General features: G+C 39.5%; 1 protein-coding gene across 1 annotated transcript in view; it reads left to right on the plus strand.

The window, feature by feature from the left end:
* FSTL5 (follistatin like 5) overlaps positions 1–18,941 on the plus strand; it is a 597,054-nt gene that overhangs the window by 331,104 nt on the left and 247,009 nt on the right. Inside the window, exon 4 of the mRNA XM_066574679.1 lies at positions 6,814–7,062. Coding sequence (XP_066430776.1) covers positions 6,814–7,062 — 249 coding nt within the window. The remainder of the gene's footprint in view (positions 1–6,813; positions 7,063–18,941) is intronic.

Raw genomic sequence — 18,941 nt, forward strand, 5'->3', positions numbered from 1 at the left:
ACTTAGTACAAATTTAGGCTGCTTTCACAGCTGTGTTAGGGTTCAGTTAAGGGTTTCTGCCTCTCTGCTCCAATTTGGAGGAGAGAAACTGATATAAAACGGAAATAAACTGATCCTTTTTTTCCCCCATTGATTTCAGTGGGGTTTTAAAAAGCTGTTTTTGGATGGTAAAATAATGCTGCACACTGCGCTATTTTATCCTACGTAAAATTTTAATAAAAATGAACTTTCTCAATAAGTATTTAATAACAGTAAATGATAGTAAATAAATACTCCAGAGTAAATTTAAGGTGGTTCTCCTTTCATTATAATCTACTCAGTAGCATATTGGTGTAAATATTTTGAATTAAAGTATCTTTATCAAATAGGAAAGTCTGGGTTATTTGGATATATTTCTGATCGTGAACTATATTTACTTGGAATTGAATCCTTATCTAAAAAATGTCACATACGATAGATCTGTAAACATATTTATTCAGTATTTAATACTCTAAAAATATGGTCAATTAATATATGCCTGTTGGTCATAAAAACATAATTTTTGTTCTTCATAACAGATAGCATGCCAGATGCTGCTTCTTGCTAAGTTAAATGAGTTCTGACATAAATAGCCATGAGACAAATCACAGCACATCTTATATATAGACAAATTTGTCCACTGTCCTCATACCGTGTTTTAGCACTTTGACATATGAATGCTGTATGATTTTAGAAATGTTTTCAACGGGTTTTGGCAATGAAACATTGTGTCTGATGTTACTTGCTTTCTCAAAACTGTACAAAAACTCCTGTCGTGCAAAAAGGTTTAATGTTTGAAAATCTTTAACGATCATTGCAATATAATTAAAACAAAAGATCAGAATTAAAAAGATGTATCAAAAAGGAAATATAAAGTTAAAGCCCCTGTTTTAAAATTCTACTGTATTTGCACTTTTTGGCATTTTTAACATTTTGATTGGATAGTTTTAAGACTATTTGCAAAGTTACTTTGTTTTTCATTTCAAATTCATGACATTAATTAACAAAGTTAAACATGGATTAAATAGGGTTGCAAAATTGTATGTATACCTTATTCTTGATGGTTTATTACCATTTAGCATTTTATGCTATTGTAGTACAGTTTCATTTTAGCAAATACAACTTACGTTGATCAGCTATAGCATTAAAACCAGTGACAATAGAGGTAAATAATTATTTCAGTACCTTATTTAATGGCAACTATTAATGGATGTGATATATTAGGCACCAAGGGACCAGTCAGTTCTTGAAGCTAATGTGTTGGCTAGTGTTATTCATATTGATAGGCTGGGTGATAAAATTGTCTTGTTTTTTAGAAAATAGAATTGGGTTAGTCGGAACCAATTTTTGGTGAAAATCGTGGGAGAATAACATTTCCCATAATGTCTGCTGCAGAGGTCCATGCATAGCCAACCAGCAGCCAGGCTGCCTTGTTGATATCACTAAATGTGGCCTAGATCTTGCATGTGGGCAGCAGTTTCATTGGATGCCTGCATCACATGAGCTAGTCATATGTAACATAGGCACAGTGAAACCTGCAGCCTTTTTACAGTTCAGCACAGAACAGAGAAGCCGCTTCACATTTATATGACTATATAACACATGATCTATTGTTGATAGGGATAGATATTCTACAGGAAATATATTGCTATTGAGTATGACAGCTTGTATACTGCAGTGGAGGGAATGGAGAAGGAAGCCACTTCCTGTTTATATGCCTATATAACATGTGGTCTGTTGTTAGTAGTGACTGATGCTCTACAGAGAATATATTGCTGCTGGGTGGGAAAGGTTGTATACCAGCATAGCCCTTAAACGTTGATCTATTGGAGGTAGCAGAGAAAGTTGCTGCATCACATTTATATGCCTGTGCGAATCATGGCCTGTACATTAGGAAAGGGTATCGGTGGTAAAGGTGGTAGAGGATGGCCCAAGTTGGCACTTCAAGTGGCTCCCAGTGAAGTAACAGCTCCACGTTCTGCAGAAGGCGAAGCAAGCCCGTTGCCATTCCTTAGAAGAGGTTCTGCCTTGTGATACATCTGCAGCAAGCCGAACAGGTCTCAGTGTGGATGACACAGCATTCCTCAAATACCACCACTTCCTCTTCCTCCCAGTCACATGCATACAGAAGTTATGGCGAAAAGGGAAAAGGAGGTAGAAGAGGATGAAGTGCTCCATTTAATATAGAGAGGAAGGGAGAGTCATCCTAGCCACTTGCAGAGGGTGAAGGAACACGCAGACGTTGCGGGCCAGCATCCTGCCAAGGCAGCAAGTAGGGTGTTGCAGAAAAACAAAAGGGCAGTGCCACCACCCTCAGGTACTACCAGATGCAGCAGCATCAACATGTCCACAACCAAGTCTGCTCACAGGACTTGTGCAGCCTGTAGTGGAAGAAGAGGAGGAGGAAGAGAAGCAGGATGATATAGGTTCAGAGGCAGGGGAGGGAGCTACACAAAGTTCCTTACATCCATCACTAATCCCAGCTATTCTACATGGATGACAGGACCAGCCAGAGAACACTCTTAGACCTGACCCCGATGAATGTGAGCCCTCACCCTTAACCATTTTGAGGCACATGAATGCTTTTATTCTACAGTGCTTGCAGAATGACGATCAGACAGCCTACATCAAAACATTAGACCATCCTCCTTGATCCCTGCTACAAGGCCAAAATAATCCATTCCATTCTGACAGTGGAAAGGGACTTCAAAATGCAGCACTGTCAGGACATACGGTTAAACAGCTTTAGCAAAACATTTTCTCATGACAGTGGAAATGCATCTGCAATGGATTGGAGCTTTGCGGCTGGTGGTGAGCGAGCAGGAAGCCACCACAGCAGCACCTCCATTTGTGGCAGGTGAAATCTAAAAGAGGTATGGCATAGTTTTTTCAGCCCATCGGAGCCTGACAGTCATGAACAGCACTTATTATCCATGATTGTCCAAGAGTATGCCAGCTCCTGCCTGGTAGAAATTTGACATGACGTTGGCCCCTTTGACTTCTAGATGTCTAAGCTGGACTAGTGTCTATAGCTTGCACAACAGTGCTTGGCTGTTGTATTCACCTGGTAGAATTTGTCATTTGAAAATTGTATGACATTGCTTTAAAAACAAGCACCACCTGCTGCTTTGTGTGGCAAAATTTTTGGCAGCTCTATACCTTTTCCTTGGAGCATGCCTATGTTTGAGTGCTGTCTTCATCTTGCACAATTTCTCTTGTAAAATTTACGACATTGTTTTTAAAAGAAGTTGCACATCTATTATCCAGCGTAGTAAAATTTTTAGTAGCTCTAGAGCTGTTTCTTAGAATAGGCCCATGCTTCAGAGTTGTATTCACCTGGCAAAATTTCTCCATGTAAAATGTATGACATTGCATCAAAACAAGAAGCAGAATTGCTGTTTTGCGCATCAAAATTTTCGGTAGCTCTTTTGCTGTTCTTTGGATAATGCCCGTGCTTGCGTATTGTCTATGCCTGATAGAATTTCGGCTTGTAAAATTTATGACATTACTTTGAAAAGAATCAGCACACCTGATGTCCAATTAAGCAAAACTTTTGGTAGCGCTATAGCTGTTCCCTAGAATAAGCCTGTGCTTGAGTGTTGTTTTTACCAAGCAGAACTACTCATTGTAAAATGTATGACATTGTTTTTAAAACAAGCAGCTCAACAGCTGTATTCCTTGGTACAATTTTTGATCTAGGAGACCCTATGTGGGTTTTGTTTTCACTGACACCGCTATGCTATTATTGATCCCTATACCACTGTACACTATTTCGACCAATTTTTAGGAAGAACAGTATTCTACTATGAACATAGAGACAATAGATATTGTATCTCCCAAAGGCCATCTTACTAGAGTCCTCTAGACTCTAGGTGGATACCTATGGTGGGTAAAGGCCCATTTAGATGCAACAAGCATCGCTCAAAATTCGTTAAAAGTGTCGAAAGTGAGCAATGGTGTTGCTTTTAAAGACAACTGTTTAAACGTAACAATTATCATTGGAAAATGAACGATAAACGATAATTAAACCATTGTTTGTTTGAATGGCATGTGCATTAGTGAAGGTAAAAAAAATTAGGTAAAAATCGGGAAACGACTGAACGATTTTCATTTAAACCAAAGGATTAGTGAACTACGAAATGATGGATTTTAAGTGGACTGAAAGACAACGATGAGCAAATGACTGACGAAAAGTGCACGATAGGGGTGCATTTACACGTAACGATTATCGCTCAATTGCGACACTTTTAACGAATTTTGAGCGATGATCGTTGCGTCTAAATGGGCCTTAATCCAGCTGCTAGTCAGACTGAGTAATGACATAGCATGACCCACCTCGCAAGGTATCCACTAGTCTGAGTGGGAAAAATAGTATTCTACTATGACCATAGAGACATCAGATATTATATCTCCCAAAGGCCATCTTACTAGAGGCCTCTAGATTCTAGGTTCATACCTATGGTGGGTAATCCAGCTGCTAGTTAGATAGTTAGACTGAGTAATGACATAGCATGACCCACCTCGCAAGGTATCCACTAGTCCGAGTGGGAAAAATAGTATTCTACTATGACCATAGAGACATCAGATATTATATCTCCCAAAGGCCATCTTACTAGAGGCCTCTAGATTCTAGGTTCATACCTATGGTGGGTAATCCAGCTGCTAGTTAGACTGAGTAATGACATAGCATGACCCACCTTGCAAGGTATCCACTAGTGACTAATTTATTAAAGATTTCAGAAACGTTTATAGATGGAAAAGTGTTGGAAAAAATGCATTTGACCTGGTTATGTTTTATTCCTACAACAGAATAATCATCAGGGCGTGCACTGGTACATGCTGCCCTGGGGGCGCGACTGGTGCAACTTATATGTAATTAGTTGTTAGTGCAGTGTCTTTTATTTTCAGGCATATCAGAACTGATATAACCTCTAGGGAATCTTAATACCAAATGGAAAAATATAAGCAGAACTGAACATTGAAATGCAGATGTACTGCTCTGCATCATAGATGGAATGTTGTTGAAATGATTAGAAATGTGTGCTTTGGATGTTTCCTTGATGTGAGAGTCATGTTTAACTACGGTCTGAGCACATTCGGTAATAGTCATGCATAATTACTGTCAGATGACTTTTGTACTTTTCATTTTTCACATAAAGACAACGGTGCATTAGCAGACGGTCAAATAAGGCAGCCTTCTCAAAATTTTTCTGGCTATCAAGGTTAATTATCTGCAAATACAAAATGAGCGTAGTATTATATGTCATGTCTGTTTAACAGCAGGCTGTTAGAAAGCTATTAGGCACTGTTCTGGGTGAATATGCAACAAAGTCATGGTGAAATGTATGTTTTAATTTAATTATATTATCAAATATTGGAACAGTAAAATGATACCGTTTTTTTTAATACAGCGGATATGAGGAAATATATAAGTATGGGTTAAAAAGTTACATCCATGGTTTTTGATTCTATTCATTTCTTGTCTCTGTTCACATTTGCACATTGGCTTCTCCCAATAATGAAATCCATGGTACATAGCTGAATTTGTCACACAACGGATACTACTTGTGCCCAAGTGACCCCATTGACTTAAAATAAGGTCCACCAGGTTCTGACATGGTTTCTGTCATTTTGATGGGAGGAATAGTTCTACATGAAGAAGTGCCCTTCCGCAAAATCTGCTAGTACTGTCAGTGGAGGTTCCAATTAGAGCAATGACAGCAATGTGACTAAAACCTAATGCACCCTTTGGGCATGGGGGACCCAAAACTGTATAAAAATAAGTGGGAAACCCCTTTACGGGAGTCTGAATTTATGGTAGGGTCTGACATTTGAATTAATTGTGGAGTTTGTAGGATGAATTTATTGTGGGATCTGATAGTGAATTAATTTTGCTGTATATGGCCTGGATCAATTTTGGGATTTGACATCTGGGGAATTCTGATGTGTTTGCATAATATTTGTTTTTAGAGATTTTTTTCTTAAAACAAAAAACAAAATTACGTAATTAGGTCAGGTCCAGATGCAGCACATCTGCTGCAAATTTACAGTGTAGATTCTGCACTGCAAATTCACAGCAACATGCAGTACAATATGAGCAGATGGGGCTTTGTAAACCATCATGCTTATTTTGCTGTGGAAATGCCACTCTTTGTAATGCTTATTCACGCAGGTGTATTTCTGTTGCGTATTAAATACACAAATTTTGCATGCATACATGCAGTGAATAAAGCTCATTGTTTTCAATGAGCGTATTTTATGCATGCATTTCATTTGCGCAATAAAATAAACAGCATGTATTGCGCATGGACAGCATTTTATATGCTGCCTATACCAATGTATAGGGCTTACGCTGTGGGGTACACAGACCAATAGAGCATGCTTCTTCTCATGCATATTGATATGCAGTGTCTACATGCAAATCGATCAATCAAAGTCCATTGACTTTCATTGACTTCATTCACCACGCATAATATGAAGTGAAAACACAGTTGTGGACATGAGCCCTTAGTCATGGAGTTGCCTTTTATTTGCTGCAAATCTGCACGGTTCCACAGAAAGGGTTTCACACTGGTTCCAGGGTTCCAATAGTTCCACTGACCTAGAAATATGGATGAGTTCAGGACTTATGTGAAATGTTTGAGTGTTTTGCTGGACACCAAAGAGTTTGATTTTCGCAAGAAACAATAGCTCATCGTCTATGCTGTAGATGACCAAATGACAAATGTTTTGCAAATAATATGGTATTGGAGAGAATGTCACAAAGTTACATTGTTGTATTGTTTTCTTTCAAAGGTTCCTTCGGTCAGGAGGATGGCCATGCGTCTTGTGAAAATAAGTACTGTGGTCTTGGAAGGCACTGTGTAATTAACCAAGAGACTGGACAAGCGGAATGTGCATGCATGGAACGCTGTAAACCACATTACAAACCAGTTTGTGGTTCAGATGGAGAATTCTATGAAAATCATTGTGAGGTCCACAAAGCTGCTTGCCAGAAAAAGCAAAAGATTATCATGGTTCACAATGAAGGCTGCTTCTTTAAAGGTAAGAAGAAAAGACGTGAAATTGTAGTTTTTTGCTATAATGATTTTTTAAGTATTCCCAGTGTTATGCAAAAAGAATCCTCTAACGTTTGTATATTTAAAATTTTTTCTGTGCTAAATCTTTGACTACATTTTTCAGATAAAATGCTATTGTAGATATAGACCCTATACAAAGAAGGTGAGGCCTTATAGTTAAATTTAACATATATCTCACCGGGTGCTGTTCAGACCACCAAATCCTTAGGGTGGCTTCAGCGGGTTTTTGTGCATACATAGATGCGTACATAGGTGTGCACCCATGTACGTGCAAAAATACGCGTGAATGCAGGTCGGTGCATTGTCTTCAAAATCCCTGCCTGCTGAAAGAGCTGCTTGTGATTGGCTGATGTGCTCACCGAATGAATGACGGCGAGAGCTGCCCGTGATTGGCTAAGCACGTCAGCCAATCACAAACAGCTCTTTCAGTAGGCACAGATTTTAAATCCCCGCCTGCTGATAGATCAGCACTAGAGAGCCGGGGACAGGCAGGAGACGACGCGGCTGAGCCCCGGCAGTCGAAGGCAGGTAAGTATGTATTTTTTTTTGTTTTTTACACCACTTTTTCTGGATTTTCAGGGAAGGGCTTATTTTTAAAGCCCTTCCCTGAAATCAATTCAAGGGGTTGCCAGCAGCAAAATCCGCTACCACAAGCTGACGTGTGACAGCTGCGGTAGAGAATTAAAGAATTCCTCTGCTGCATCTGTCACAGATGTGGCAGATTTAGCAGCAGGGAATTCTTTGAGTTAGCGGGGATGTAGGAAAAATCTGCCGCATGCGGCAGATGTGTTCTTCATCCCCACGGGGGTCACGACAGCAGTGGACAGGTAAGTATATATATATTTTTTTACACTAAAATTTTTCTTTTTCAGGGAAGGGTTTATATGTAAAGCCCTCCCCTGAAAAAGAATGCAGGGGTGCCAGCAGACCATTGTTTTCAATGGAGCCGCCAGCAGCAACCACGGCTCCATTGAAAACGATGCGTGCATTCCCTATGGTGCAGGCATGTCCTATCTTTGCAGGCACACACCTGTAAAGCACGGACATGTGAAGACATCATATGAAGAATATTGTTTACAGTTAAATCCATCCCATATTAAACTTTTTTTTTGTAATTTACACTTGTTAAAAAATGTTTAGATCCCAAAATATTACAGGACTAATGTTAGAATAGTGCCTCTTGCTGTTTTGCATTAAGAAGCCTTTTTATGTTCACCTCGATACATTTTACAAGGTTGTCACATATGTTCAGGATTTCTTATATTTCTACTGCACTGGGTATGTGGAGGAATCCTTGTGGTGAATGGCTGTTTCTGAAGTTGCTGCATCTTCTCTGCCTGTCAGAGAAGCGGATGAACAAGTGAGATAGCGCTAGAAAAGACTGAGCATGAGTGATCACCTTGAAACAGGTGGAAGCAGACTAGAAACAGTAACTGCCCTGTTCTAACAATAATCCTCAAATATATGACTTTACAGACATTTTATAAAAAGTGTAAATACTAAAATGTCTATAATTCAGGTCCAGATTTTGCTATGAACAATACTTTGTGGGACAACCCCTCTAAGCTTAAATGTTCTATATGATAACTCATAACTAATGTTAAGCAAACTTTTGAAAATTCGAAATGAATCAGAAGTTTACCAATACTGCTAAAATTCATCAATAATGTTCTTGTTGGTCCTGTAGCTCCACGGTTAGCAATTTTGCCTTGCAATGTTGGGTTCTAGGTTCAAATCTAAGCAAGGACAACTTCTGCATGGAGTTTGTATGTCCTCCCTGTGTTTCATAATAATTACCTTTATTTATATAGCACATACAAATTACACAGAGCTTTACATCACTTGATATTTTCTGTTCCACAGATTTTGTCCTTCTAATGCTTTTATTTTTATCTATATTTAATTCAAGCCCCAGAGAATTGCTTTTATAATATTTTATACTGACCTTCTATGTTTGTTAGGAGCAGAATCATGAAAATTTTGCAGCAAGCACTAATGGATATTCACAATGCAATGAACTGTGCAAACTGGTGTGTTTAGTAAAAATATAAATAAAATGTAGACATTTTATAGGGAGACCAAAAAAGCATAAATGAATAAACTATTATGATGGTCGTTCTGGATTAGAATGATAGTTTTATCTAGATACAGATAAAAGCTGGTGTCAAACAACCAAAGAACTTTTGTCAAAGGCAAATAACTTTTCAAAACATGTTATATTACATGAGCCTAACAGTATATCCCTCCATTGAACATGATGTCAATTTCAGGTCCAATATCCTGTGCCGATTCTAAGTATCTCTTTATTCCAGTTACATTTTCTGATACAAAAATATACATCCTATGCATAAACAAATTGTTAAACCTTTTAAGAGCTTCCAGCATGCTATATTGAGTTCAATGTGATGTGATTTTGAGAAGAAAAGTTCTAGGGAGTTAATTCATTGTAAAGCAAATGAAATGTTTGTCTACATTTTTATATGTTTACTTTTGTGGAATTTAAATGTTTTATTTTGTACAGCTTTATAACGTATTCTTCTTATGGATAACAATATAATATCTCTTGTATATCTATATAGTCTAATGTATGTCCATACTCTTGTCAATATTGTGCCTTCTTGCTATGAGTAATGATCTTGTAATGCATACAAATTCAATATTGACAAAATATGCTTGACATACTGTAATAAGAGTGCCTTACTGTGATTATCAGAGTGATTCAAAAGTCAGGGCCAACCGGAATATCTTCTAAATGAAAAATGATGCAAATAGGAAACTTTGTTGAACCCTTTAAATGGGTGAGATAAAACTTTTTGGCATTATGTTGGTGTCTGTTAACCGTCTCGTGACACTCATCTTGGATTCAGCTCAAGAAACTTCAATAGGAAGTCAACCATGGGATACATTAGGTCCAGTCATTTTCTTCAATATTCGTAACCATTTTTGAGTTATGAATGTTGTCATGTTGTGTATCAATAAAGTTGTGATGTTGAATTATGTGGTATAGTTTATATGAGGTGGCCAATGCTTTCAATCAAGGCTTTCAATCAAGAGCACCCAGGAAAACAGCCAGTGACTGGAAGAACTGTCAGGAAACTCATTCAGAGGTTCAGGGACACTAGTAATGTCCAGGACAAACTGAGAACTGGTGGTCAGAACAGTGTTTCTGATCCCCAGGTGTTAACAGCTGTGCTAGCGGTTTTGACAAAGAGTCCAGCACCAGGAGACTGGAATTGTTGCATAGTATGAGCCAACTAACTGTTGTAAGGATTCTCAAACTGCAGCTGCATCAGAAGTTGTGTGAAGATGACCCTTTCAGACAGTTGCCATTCTGTCAGTGGGCATTACAAATGTGTAGACAAGATGCACAGTTCACAAGTTTTGTCTTTTGTAGTAATGAGGCAAACTTTTTTGTGGAGGTTAATAAGCAAAAGCACCACTATGCCTTCTGAAAAAGTTTCCTGAAAGTTTGTGCACTCACTGGCTTTTTTCCTAGGTGTTCTTGATTGACAGCCTGAGCCACATCATGTGAAATTATGTTTCCAACCATTAGGATGATCTCAATTCTGTTCTAAAAAGACATGCATCTTCTGGTACCTGAAAAGGCAAGTGATTAGTGTTTTCCATACAACATAATTCAACATAATAACTGTTACGATCGTGTGGGCAAACTGAGAGTGGGGTCCACAAAATCGTGACCAAAGTGTAATAGTGGTATGGACGCACATGGGAACACAGAAGATTCACACGGAATTCAGGCAACTGACTCTGTGCTACTGGGGTGGATGGCAGTGGCCTTACCTAAGCGGGGACATTGCCCCAATAAGAAGGCCGACCAGCGGTCTTCGGAACTGGGCCCTAGCTGATGCTAGGAGCCACGCCACAGAACAGGAGACATACACATGCCAAATGACAGCGACAGAACAACAGGATACACAGAGCCAGAAAACACAGCATACAACAGCCAAAATGCAACCACTAGTAACAGATCATAAGCTGAATGTAAATACCAGGTATTAGTTGACAATTTGTACAAAACGTGGAAGCTAGTGGGCCAATTTCATGGCTCCTGGTTATACTGCTAGTCCCTACACTAACCAGGAGTCTAGCAGAACTAGACAGAGTTCACACAGAACGCTGCAACAGGACAGGACACAGATAGCAGGTCAGACAGCAAGCTTACACAAAACTGACAGAATATGAACGTACAAATGGACATGAACCAGAAAGACACAGATCCCACAGCAAGCTTGCAACAGTACAGAACAGAGCACAGGACACACAGCCAACTGCATCAGAAACAGGACAGAGCACAGGGCACACAGCCAACTGCAACAGGAACAAGACAGAGCACAGGGCACACAGCCAACTGCAACAGGAACAGGACAGAGCACAGGGCACACAGCCAACTGCAACACATACAGGACAGAGCACAGGGCACACTGCCAACTGCAACATGAACAGGACAAAGCACAGGGCACACAGCCAACTGCAACTTATAGTGAAACCCAGACAGACTCCACCCAGAGCTCACAGGCACACAAATGAAACTCACAGCAAGTCTATGTGTCCCCATACCCAGGAGAATAGACAGTCATCTACACTAGCTGATATAGGGAACCGTGTCAAGTTACACCAACTGACACACAGAGCAAGACATAAGACGTTTGAAGGCCGCACCTGTAAAGGGGGAAGGAAATGGGGGCTGCATGTACTGCAGACAAGGACTACAGGTATCCAAACCATCTTTAGGGAAGCAGAGAGATACAGACTTACTTACAAACACAGGTCTGAGTGGGAACAAGGCAGATCCATCCAAACAGTACAAGACCAGCTTCAGACAAGGATTCATGACTGCTCACTCTGAAACCAGCCAGAGACTGACAGGAGCAGGGTTTATATGTGAGCACAGACCCAGGAGATTGGCTAGCATAAAGTACCACACCCAGCCAGCTAAATCAATTAACCCTGTGAGGGCTGTGCTGCTAGGAAGCTTGAACTACAGATCCCACCAGCACATGTAACAATAACTTTATTAACACTCAAAATGACATCATCTATAACTCAAAAATGGTTGCAGTTATTGACAAACTGATTGCACCTATCAAATTCTGATGAAATCCTACCCTTAAACATGTATCCCGTGACCTCTTTTCCATTAAATTCTCTTGGGTGAATCCAATATGGCTGATCGGCACCATCATAGTGCCAAAAATCTTTTAACCACCAATCTAAATGTTCTACAAAGCTTCCTACATGTATCTCTTTTCATCAACAAGGTATCCTGGGTGTCCCCGACTTGTCAATTGTGCTATACTTTCATAAGAGTGATTATGATCATTGTTCTCAATGAAATTGCTTTCCATTACTAAAAGGTATTACCATATCATAAGATTTATTAACAGCAATCACAGTATTGCCATTAGATAGTACCAACAGACTAATGATTCTAATGGCAAAAGAGAAAATAAATATTTTTCCTGATACCGTGAGACTTGTCTGGGCTAGATCCTAACATTATTGACCTATCGATGGACATCTGTTTCTTGTGGCTGGATTGTATTTGTGCTGCTGATTTTTTTTTACTATGGCAACAGGGATATCAGTGTTGAGTGGGCTAGCAATGATATCAGTATGTTGACCATAATACCAACACCAGAATGCACAGCTAGGAGGAGCGTGTGTGTAGGTACTGCTATCAAACTGCTGACAGCTCTTGATGTTGCTGTCTCCTGGTAAATGATAGCAGATAATAATACACATGGATGAGGAAGGTCACAGCTATGTCTCAAATCTGTGAAGGGAAAAGAGAATGCACAGACATGATTCCCGTAGGATGTCGGATGTAAAAGAGCGCTATGTTAAGATCTTCATAAACTATTATAAGCAAAATCTAGTCTAAATCCACCTATTTAGAGTTTAATGTTCTTGCAATGCATGTGCTTTTTTTCATACAAAGTGGGGCCGGGATTTGACAACTTCTTTTCTGCATTGCTGCTATTAGCACTGAAGGTCTCCTAGGAATTTAAGATTTCATATGCATGGAAGAGTAAACAATGGAGATTAGCAAAATGTTTTGCTAAAAATGTCTTAAGCTTTACACATTGTAGTAATATACACAATTCACTGATAACTCCTTGGCGAGATACAATGTACATGTATGTTAGAGGTGTGCAGGGTTAGCTCGCAGTGGGCCGGGGAGTTGAACCCATTCCATATGTGGCGGATGTCGGCTCCTTATGACTGTTTGAGAGAGGGTGCAAAATTAGAGAAAACTGGTATTGATGTAGTCAACCCCTAAATGCTACAAGATGTACATTTACGTCCTGCGGGTGGAGGTTTGGGGTTTGTATGGAGGAGGATTGGGGACCGATCCTACTCCATACAGTGCGGGTGTTACAGCCAACACCTGTCCGCAACAGCCATGCCACTGAACAGAGCTGTTCAGCCCTTTAAATGCCCCAATCAATGTTCAAAGAGATTGCAAGGTGTTGTGCAGTTGCCATGGCAGCTGGGGGCCTTGTAAAACCCCACAGGGCTCCCATGAAAGATTGCCTATCAAGCCATGCCTGAAGCTTGGCTTGACACCACATTATATTATACCATGATTTGGCAGGCAATCTATGGCATTACATTATACTGCAGGAGCGATTAAACCGTTGCAAGTTCTTATCACCTATGGGGACTAAAAAAAAAGTTTAAATTATTTTAGAAAGTTTGTACGTCATAGAAACAAAACCCCCAAGGATGGCAGAATTTAGTTTTTTCCATTACTCACCACTTTTAAGTTTTTCAGTACATTATATGGTACATTAAATAGTACCATTAAAAAATGCAGCTCATCCCGCAAAATCAAGCCCTCAGGCAGCTATGTTGATGAATGAATTAGAGAGTTTAAAAATGTTAAAAGTAGCGAGGAAAAAACAAAAATTGAAGAAAAAAAGGGTCGTGACCTTAAGGACTCACACCCACTTGCGTTTTTTTAACGCTGCAATATCGCAGCATTTTTTTTAATGCGATTGTCAATGGGACATTCTAATGTTAGAAACGCATTGCACAAAAATTGCAAACCGTAAACTTGCGATGCGTTTTTAACATGAGAAAGTCCTATTGACAATCACATTTAAAAAAACGCAGCGACATCGCAGCGTTAAAAAGACGCAAGTGGGTATGAGTCCTAAGGAGTTAAATTCATCAACCCTATTCATCTTGATTGGTGTCCCAGCATGGCAATGGTAGTGTTCAAACTGACAATCTTTGGCTAGTTTCACATGGGTGAACGTGATTTTGCCTGTGATTTTTGAGCATCAGCGCTGCTTTTTCTTGTTAAAACATCACTGCCACTCAGGATTTTCACGTGCGTTTTTGTGAACGATTTTGCCACAATTTTTTAGTGTCAAAGTCAATAGGACTTTGTAATGTTATAAAAAGCATCACAACTCACAAAAATCGCAAGTTTGTGCTTTGCAGTGCGATAAAAAGCAGGCTCTGTAGATACACATAGGCGATAAAAAAATCGCAGAAAGAAAGGACATGCCGCAATTTTTTTTCTCGCAACATCGCATGAGTGAAAACATCACAAATGTGAAGGAAACCATTGAAAATTATTCGTTTCATAATTCTACTTTTTTGCGAGAAAATCATGCAACGTTCTTACCAGTGTAAAGGCCCCCTTAAAGGTACAATGCCAAATGTCCTGACTTTACTGGTGTTAGCAAAAGAAAATGATGATCATAGCACTATTACTAAGTGAACATAGCATGACATAGTGTGTGTAAGCCAAATGCAAAATCTTCAGCTTCAGTAACATTGCTCAAAATTCAATTGCAGCTGTAAGCCTTGATAAACCCCATGGGCATATTTAAGAGAGCAAGTTAAAGTTTAATAATGACAGCTATTCAAAACTCACCAAGATAAGTGTCTAGCATTATTCAAATGATTGGCAAGACAAAATGTCTTAGATGGATTCTAAACACATTTCTACTATCAGGAGAATAAAGGAATTTCTATTTTTTTACACACCTTCTAATTTCTACACATACACCATGCATTAAACTCTTGAAGGATGACTGTTAAGGTCAAAAATAACGTTTGCATTCCTCTCAGCTATCAATCCGATAGATGTTTTAATAAAATTAGTGGTACTATCTAAGCTATTACAGCACACTGAAGAGTCAGAGAATTCTATAATCATAAGGTTCATAAACTGCAATGCAAAGATTTAGTTCTTCCAACCATATGTGGTAAATGGCAATTTCAGCTTGATATGCAGATTTGTCAGTAATGTGAAATTATGCCATATGTGATTGCACTCTAAGTGAGCCTGCATCTGCAATTATCCTTCATTAGAATGTAGTGTAATCACACACTGTTTGGCCACCTCTGCATTTATATACTGGATGTCTAATCATGATAGCTATAGTACTTCTTAATAGAACTGAAAAGTTTGCTGCTAGACCGCCATGGCCAGTGTTGGACTGGATTTGAAAAAAAATAATTATGAGGGACCACAGTCTGTTATTATTGCACATGCAGAAGATATAATCAAATAGGTTAGTTATAAGTCATTCCAAATAATACAAGTTCTAGTGGGAAGTGACTGGCTCCAAATCCACCTTCGGGTAAAGTTGTTTTCCGCTGGACCTTTAGGCTTCCTTCACACGGGCAACATGGCATTGGTTCAATCACAGCCATTTATTGAGCATTGGCTGTGATTGGCTAAGCGTCAGCCAATCACAGCCAGCGATTCCAGGAGGTGGGGATTTTTCAATCCCTTGCCAGAAGATGAAGAGAAGCAGTGTCGGGACCTGGGGAGAAGCTTCAACAGCCTCAGAGAGAGCTTCTAAAGTGATGTATGTGTTTTTGTTTTTTTTCCCCTGCAGCTAGGGCTTAGATTTGGCTTTGACAGTAGGATTTCCTACTGTCAAAGGTGCATCACACCACACGAAAATCGCGTTTTCGTGTGATGCGATGCAACAGAGAGGAAGGCTTCATACGGGAAACAGGGGGCTACAAAACCTCAGGAGTTGCGGGCATATTGCCAGAACTGCGAGGTTTTTGTGTAAGGTTGTCGCATGCTACAAAACATTGTGTTGAAGTAACCCATAGGAAAGCATAGGCTTCTCATACATGCGATTTGTAGCATTGTAGCAATGCATCAAAATTGCACACCTTTGTCGCCCGTGTGAAGGAGGCCTTACTATCACAATATTGTGGCTGGATTTGCTGAGGGATGCTCTAGTACTTTGTTAGGCAAGTCTATTTATATTACTGGTGCTTTCCTATATAATAGAGTGGCTCCCTAAGGCTCCAGGGCCCGTGGCGACTGTACCCCCTATAGCTACACTCCTAAGCTGAGTCTACTTAATGCATAGTAGGTGCTGGCTGTGTTATACAGATGATATCCATTTGCAACAGCAGAGACCACTGCTATGATCCTGACTGTTTAAGTGAGTTGTCCAGGACTATTACTACTGATGACCTATCCTCAGAATAGGTCATCAATAGTTGATCAGTAGAGGTTCACTGTTCAGAATCAGCAGATCACCTGGCCCACTATCAGAGCAAATACAACTGGAAGTAGATAGTGCTGTCAACATTGCAGCAGCTCAGTTTGGCACTGGAAGCACAGCTCCTATTGAATTCAATGCATTGTTGAATGCCGGCCCAAATAAATGTTCCCCATTGTGTTCCGTTTGTAATTATTAAAGGAACATAGAATCAAATTAATAAGAAAGTAACAAGTTAGGCCTCATTCACACGAGCATGTGCTGGTGTGTACATATGTGTGCACAAAACCGGTGCACGCATGTATGTGCATAAACACGTGTGAACACAAGTCCGTGCAGCATTGCTTTCAATGGGGCCGCGGCTGCTGCCAGCAGCCACATTCAAAGCAATGGTCTGCCGGCAATCTCTGCAGTGATTTTTCAGGGAAAGGCCTTAAATATAAGCCCTTCCCTGAAAATCATCCTCAGCAGGGGTAAAAAAAAACCTCACCTCTCTGGCACTGTCGGGGCTCGGCGCGTCTTCTCTGATCCGTCCCTGGCAGTGTAATGAAGTTCTTCCAGCAGACGGGGATTTTAAATCTCTGGCTGCTGAAAGGACTGTATCTGATTAGCTGAGCATTCAGCCAATCACAGGCAGCGCTCAGCAATTTATTGAATGAGCGCTGGCTGTGATTGGTCACAGCACTCAGCCTCGGCCATTTTTTTGGATTCAATGTAATTTGGAACAAATTATAAATAATCATTAAGTGATTTGCATTCTTTAAATTTAATCCAAATCCTCCAAACCTGCTCATCTACTAGCTTGGTCTTATAATTTCTGTAATATGCTTCTTTTATTGCTTTATCATGATTTACTGCCTCCCTGCTGGTTGGAGCACAGACTGTGCAGTGCAGCATGAAAAGTAAGGGGAAGAAAGTACAGCACAGTGTACTACTGGCAAAATGCTAGGCTTGCTACATGCCCCATCACTAAAAGTGGAATTCAAACAGCAGGTCAACAGAAAAATATGCCATGCAAACAGCAGCAAATGAGTGGGTAACAAGAACATGGTGTATTAGAAAACTTGTTGAAAACGCACGTAAGCTTTAATTCAAGAGACCATTTAGTTTTCTCATAAGATCTGATTAAGCAATTGTGTTTACCGGTTCTAAGTTGGCTGGGTATCTGTCTCCTTCCAATTTATTGTGATTAAAGTTTTTGCTGTTTGGCATTTAGGAGATGTGACATACAGGACATTGGGTTAAGGAAAAGACAAGACGTATCCAGGCTTAATAAAAACAGTTCTGGAGAAAGCTTAGCTTCTTTTCTGCTAGTTTATACACAGTGCTTTGTATTTCCTTCCAAATGGCAAAATCAAATGATAATTAAACCAAATAGTTGATCAGTTATTGATCTCTCTTTTACAATGCCTGTACAAAGCAGATTGATTGGAATCAATTTTGTGCAACAGTTTTTAAATTTTATCAAATCTCAAAACATAATTGTAGTTCAGTTTTTGTATTCCAATAGAGATTGAGAGTGAATGTAAGATTAGACTATTCCTTTGAGAATGGGATATTTAAAGAACCCTCCAGCTTGGGGCCAAAATTCTGCCCCAAAACTGAAGAGTAGGGGATATATTGCCTACAGTTGGTCTTCTCTGCCATCCCTTCAATCCACAGGTTCTAAGTCCCGTTTTCACCCTTCCAAGATGGCCAATACATTTCTCAGACTACCAAATCAACTACAAATGCATTATACCTGCTCTCTGATTGGCCAAAGCTGGTCTAGTGATCAGCTTTGGTGAATCAGTGGGCAGTGCACATTAGATAGTTCGAAAATTTCTGTGGCCATCTTAGACAGCTGAAAACGGGGCACAGAACTGGTTGACTGGGAGGAGGTCAGCAGCAAAGAACTCTAGGTAATATATCCTCCTTCTCCTGTCCCATTTTAAATTATTTGTACCATTTGCTTCCAAAATAAGGTGTTCCTTGTTTACAAATGAGTAGCTGGTATAGTTTGGAGAATAGAACTCAGTAATGAGGTTTATAAGGAGGGAACCCAGGATGTCTGTTGTGTACAATGTGATTGATTCAATGATTATGTTGTAATCATTGTCATTAATATCAATATTTTTTACAAATCTAGTGAAATCCACTTTAGAACTAATATTCTCGTTTTGAGGTAGGTCTGAAACTGCTTAGACTACATATTGTTACACTCTTTAGGACACCATTTTTCAGAGATCTATAGAAAGATAAGGGGGTGCACCTATAAATGTTAGTGTATTTTGTTGCGTTTATGCTAGATTCCTAAGGAGTTAAGGTTTTGGATATTAATATATTTGATTGTGAG

This window comes from Eleutherodactylus coqui, chromosome 7 (assembly GCF_035609145.1).
Source record: "Eleutherodactylus coqui strain aEleCoq1 chromosome 7, aEleCoq1.hap1, whole genome shotgun sequence".
Lineage (NCBI taxonomy): Eukaryota > Metazoa > Chordata > Amphibia > Anura > Eleutherodactylidae > Eleutherodactylus > Eleutherodactylus coqui.